General features: G+C 59.2%; 1 protein-coding gene across 1 annotated transcript in view; it reads left to right on the top strand.

The window, feature by feature from the left end:
* The first annotated feature begins 733 nt into the window (after window positions 1-733).
* The window catches only part of LOC148592897 (T-cell activation Rho GTPase-activating protein-like), a 3,426-nt gene continuing 271 nt past the window's right edge, over window positions 734-3,888 (top strand). The window contains exons 1-7 of the mRNA XM_088533257.1: window positions 734-874; window positions 1,405-1,602; window positions 1,727-1,888; window positions 2,181-2,290; window positions 2,718-2,913; window positions 3,174-3,291; window positions 3,666-3,888. The exon at window positions 3,666-3,888 is cut by the window's right edge and continues 271 nt beyond it. Coding sequence (XP_088389383.1) covers window positions 734-874; window positions 1,405-1,602; window positions 1,727-1,888; window positions 2,181-2,290; window positions 2,718-2,913; window positions 3,174-3,291; window positions 3,666-3,888 — 1,148 coding nt within the window. The remainder of the gene's footprint in view (window positions 875-1,404; window positions 1,603-1,726; window positions 1,889-2,180; window positions 2,291-2,717; window positions 2,914-3,173; window positions 3,292-3,665) is intronic.

The raw sequence follows: 3,888 nt of genomic DNA, 5'->3' as shown, positions 1-3,888 counted from the left end.
CTCTTCTTGGAAAACTGAAATGAAAAGGTATTTGTAGTTAATGCCTTATTCCAGACAAACAATTCTTTCACCGTTTCAATGTCTTTCTATTTTTATTGCTACTCATCAACCAATGCCCAACACAGTTAAGACACCGACCTTGTTGCAGGCGATACTGCCATCGGTGCATATGTGCATGTGTTCTGGAATGCCAAATAAGAATCATCTGGTAGTTCTATCCTACAAGTTCAGATGGTAGTTCTTTTACTTTCCCTTCCATGCGTTCATGCTACCTTGAGACACCTAAAGAGGACATTGACCTCTAGGCTGACTGAGTGCAGAGGACGTGTGAAAGTTGGGATTCTGGGGCACTGTTTGGGCCCTGGTTTTGTACCGAGAACAGGTCCTCCTGCCGGACAACTCCAAAGCTGGTCTAGCTGTGCCAGGACCTGCAGGGCCATTGCAGCCATGCAGGCAGGCTGCCCTGTGCCCCCACCGCCCCTGTGTCCTGCTCCCTAGCACATCACAGAGCGGCCACCGTGTCACAATGTGTGTCAGTGGCACAGAGGTGGCCTCTGCCACCAGCGCCCACCCGTGCCCCGTGCGTTGCTGTGCCGGTGTGAGAAAGCAGGGAGAAGTTGGACTCCCAGCTAAGTGGCACTACTACGCACGGGGGACAGTGGTCCCGGTGTTTTTTGAGGCCTGCTCAGCTCCTGGTGCTGCTCGGCGTGGTCATCTGGCCGTTTGCAGCACCATGGGGCAGCTCATCTGCTGCGGCACGCGGGGCTCTCCCGACCCCGCTCCCAGCTTGCAGGCCTCATCTGGGGCCTCTGGCTCCATGGTGCATGGCACCAACGTTGAGCTTGTGGGCAGGAAATCCTCCCTTTTGGCAGAGGTGAGCAGCTGCCAGCACCTTGTGGATGCTGCCAGGAGATATCTGTGTTTCCCAGGGGAGGTGGTAGGGGCTGAAGGGCTGGAGACAGCGGCTGCTGCCCAGTGGGGCAGCCTGGGAGAAGCTGCCCCAGCCAGAGGCAGAGCCAGTGGCTGCCCTAGGCCACGTTTGGGCACCTTGTGCGGGGCTGCTCCTTCGCAGCACCCTCCAGCCCCGCAAAGCGCCCGGGGGCTGTGGGTGGCAGGGCTGGCTCTGCGGAGCTCCTGCAGCCTTCGCTGCTGTGGGCGGCCCTGTGAACGGAGCCCGTTTCTTGCAGGCTGGTTCTGCACAAGGAGCTGCTGTGGTCCCCGCAGCTCCTGAGGACGGACTCTGCCATGTGCCCGGTGAGTGGGCTGGGAAGAGCAGCGGAGCAGCTGCCCTCTCCCTTAGCGCTCCCCACGGAGCCCCGTGCAGAGCCCCGCGCTGCTCTGCTCTGCTCCGCAGGCGGCAGCTCTCGGCGCTGCTCGCACACAGCTCTGCCCCTGCTTTGGAAGCTCACTCCTGCTTTCCTCTCGCCAGCAGCTCGCGGGCCTCCCCGGAGGAGGAGGTTCCGGTGGCCGTTTACCCGCAGACGCAGCTCTGCCGGCGGGAACGGCCCGGAGCAGCCAGAGCCTGTCCTCCAGAGCATGCTCTTTGGGCAGCCTCTGGAACGGCTCTGTGGGGAAGAGGGGAGCCTTCCCCAGCCAGTTCAGGTATGTCAAACAGACCAGTGTGGATCTGGCCTCCACACGCACTTCTCTGCGGCCAGGCCTGAAGCTCCCATCACTAGCGGTCTTTCTACACCCCAGGAATCCCTCTGTTTGCTTTTCCCGGCAGGATCTCCTAGTCATCCTGAACAGGGAGGGACCTGCCACAGAGGGCATCTTCCGCATCGCTGCAAGCGAGAAAGATCGGCGGGAGCTAAGGCAGGCCCTCAACGCAGGAATCCATGTGGACCTAGAGAGCAAGCCAGTGAACCTCCTGGCTGCTCTCTTAAAGGTGACCTCTTCTGCCCTGCAGCTCAGTCCTTCTCCACCTCCTCCTTGTCCCCAGCTGCCCCCTCTGGGAGGGAGACGGCAATTTTGGGGTGGAATGGAGTCTGATAGGCACGAGGACTCTCTTTGCACTCAGCCAAGTCTGTGCCGAAGGGGCAGGGATTCGCACAGCCCACTGCTTGTGCAGTTGGAGAACAGGGAGCTCAAAGCAAGCCGCCTCCTGGGGAGCCCAAGTGCTACGCATGCTCCCTCTTTGGGTGCCTCCAAAGCCTCATCTCCATATCTTGGCCTTGCAGGATTTCCTGCGCAACATCCCGTCCACTCTCCTGTCGTCGGCCCTCTACGACAGGTGGATGCTCGCTCTGGAGATGGCAGGCAAGGAGCAGCAGATTGCAGAGCTCAAAGAGTAAGTGCTGTAGGCAGTGCTAATGTTCTGGAGTGCCTGAGAGAGCTCAGGGCCTTCTCTGGAAATGGGCAGACTCCCGCAAAGACCCATTGTTCTGTTGGGCATTTGCAAAACCTGCCACCGCATTTCCTGGCAAAGTCTCCTTTCCTCACACTGTCCATGTCCTGAAAAACAAGCACTGTGCTGAGACACCTGCCTTTTGGTCAAGATCTTGCCCTTCCAGAACTTGCACTTAAGCAGCTGCTCAGCTGCCCTTGGTGCGTTTCCCGTAGGACCTGTGTAAAGCAGTGACAGAAAGCAGTGGCCTTATACTCTGTGGAGGAGGCACCATCATTTGTGGCAGTTTACTTGAGACTTCTTGCTCACAGCAAGAAGCTGCGGCCAGTGCCTCCTGAAGTCAGGGTGCCTTGTGTTTGTGTTCACACAGGGTGGCTCAAGAACTGCCCCAGGCAAACCGCCTCTTGCTCCGCACCTTGCTTGCCACGCTCCACAACATCAGTCAGAGCGCAGCGTCCAACAAGATGACCTCTAGAAACCTGGCCATCTGCATCGGGCCCAGCATGCTGGGTCCAGGCCTGGACAGCACGTTGCCCCTGCAGCTGCAGATTGCGATGAACAACAAGGTGTGTGGAAGTTGCCAGGGAGCTTCTCGCGTTGGGCCCCTCTGAGCCAGGTCCACACAACCCACAGCCACAGCAAAAGCAGCAGCAGCCCCTGGGAGCGTGGGGGTGCCCCTGCGCTTGGCAACCTGCAACCTGACAGGCAGAGCTCTGACTGCAGCCGCAGAGCTACAGCTCTGGGAACAGAAACAGCAGTGGGGAGCAGCAAACATCGCTGATGCCTTTGCAGCCCTTTGCCTGACGCCCATGGTTTGTGCGTGCAGGTGGCCGTGCTAGTGGAGGTCCTCATCGAGAACCACGCAGCGATATTCGGGGAGGACGTGGCCTTCCCTGGCAGCTCCTCTGCTGAGGAGCCCTGCGAGGACACCGGCAGCTCCGCAGGTTTGTGTTCAGAGGGTTCACTGGCTCCCGGCAGGGCTTTAGTCTGGCAGCATTTGCCAGAAGTTGAGAAGGACCATGCTGCCTCCACACAAGGGTGGGGGACCCTGCTTGTGCAGCTGGGGGAGCCCTGATGTTAAAGCCTGGTAGAGCTCAGCTTTTTGCAGCATTGCTCACTCTGGGCTAGTACTGCACTCTGCCTGAGCAGGATCTTTGCCCTGGGCCAGGCTCTTGCGTCTCCTGAAATGCTCCTCACCTCCCAAAGAGCTAAGGTTGCATCTTGCCATCTACCAGGGCTGTGTGGTCCCACCAGCAAAGACCCCTTTTTCCTGCAGAGAGCCATGTAGAAGTTGCTAACAGGCTCTTTCTGCCCACAGGACCCCCCGGGGCGGCTCTGGAAGATGCTGCGGTCAGCAGCAACCCGGAGCCTGCAGCTGCACGTGGACCTGAGACCTGCGAGAGGCAGCAAGAGCCCCCTAGGAGAAGCCCCAGCAGGAGCAGGGCTATTGCAGCATGCGCCTCTGCCCCTCCGCTGCTGCCTCCTAGGGAAATCCATCACACCATCATGGAGAGGAGCCTCTCAGTTCCAGCCTTGTGCAT

Source organism: Tinamus guttatus, unplaced genomic scaffold (genome assembly GCF_059628265.1).
Source record: "Tinamus guttatus ecotype Peru unplaced genomic scaffold, ASM5962826v1 Tinamus_guttatus_pri_ptg000489l, whole genome shotgun sequence".
Classification (NCBI taxonomy): Eukaryota; Metazoa; Chordata; class Aves; order Tinamiformes; family Tinamidae; genus Tinamus; species Tinamus guttatus.
Note: the sequence above shows the minus strand (reverse complement) of the source record. Positions and strands in the feature narration are given on the sequence as shown.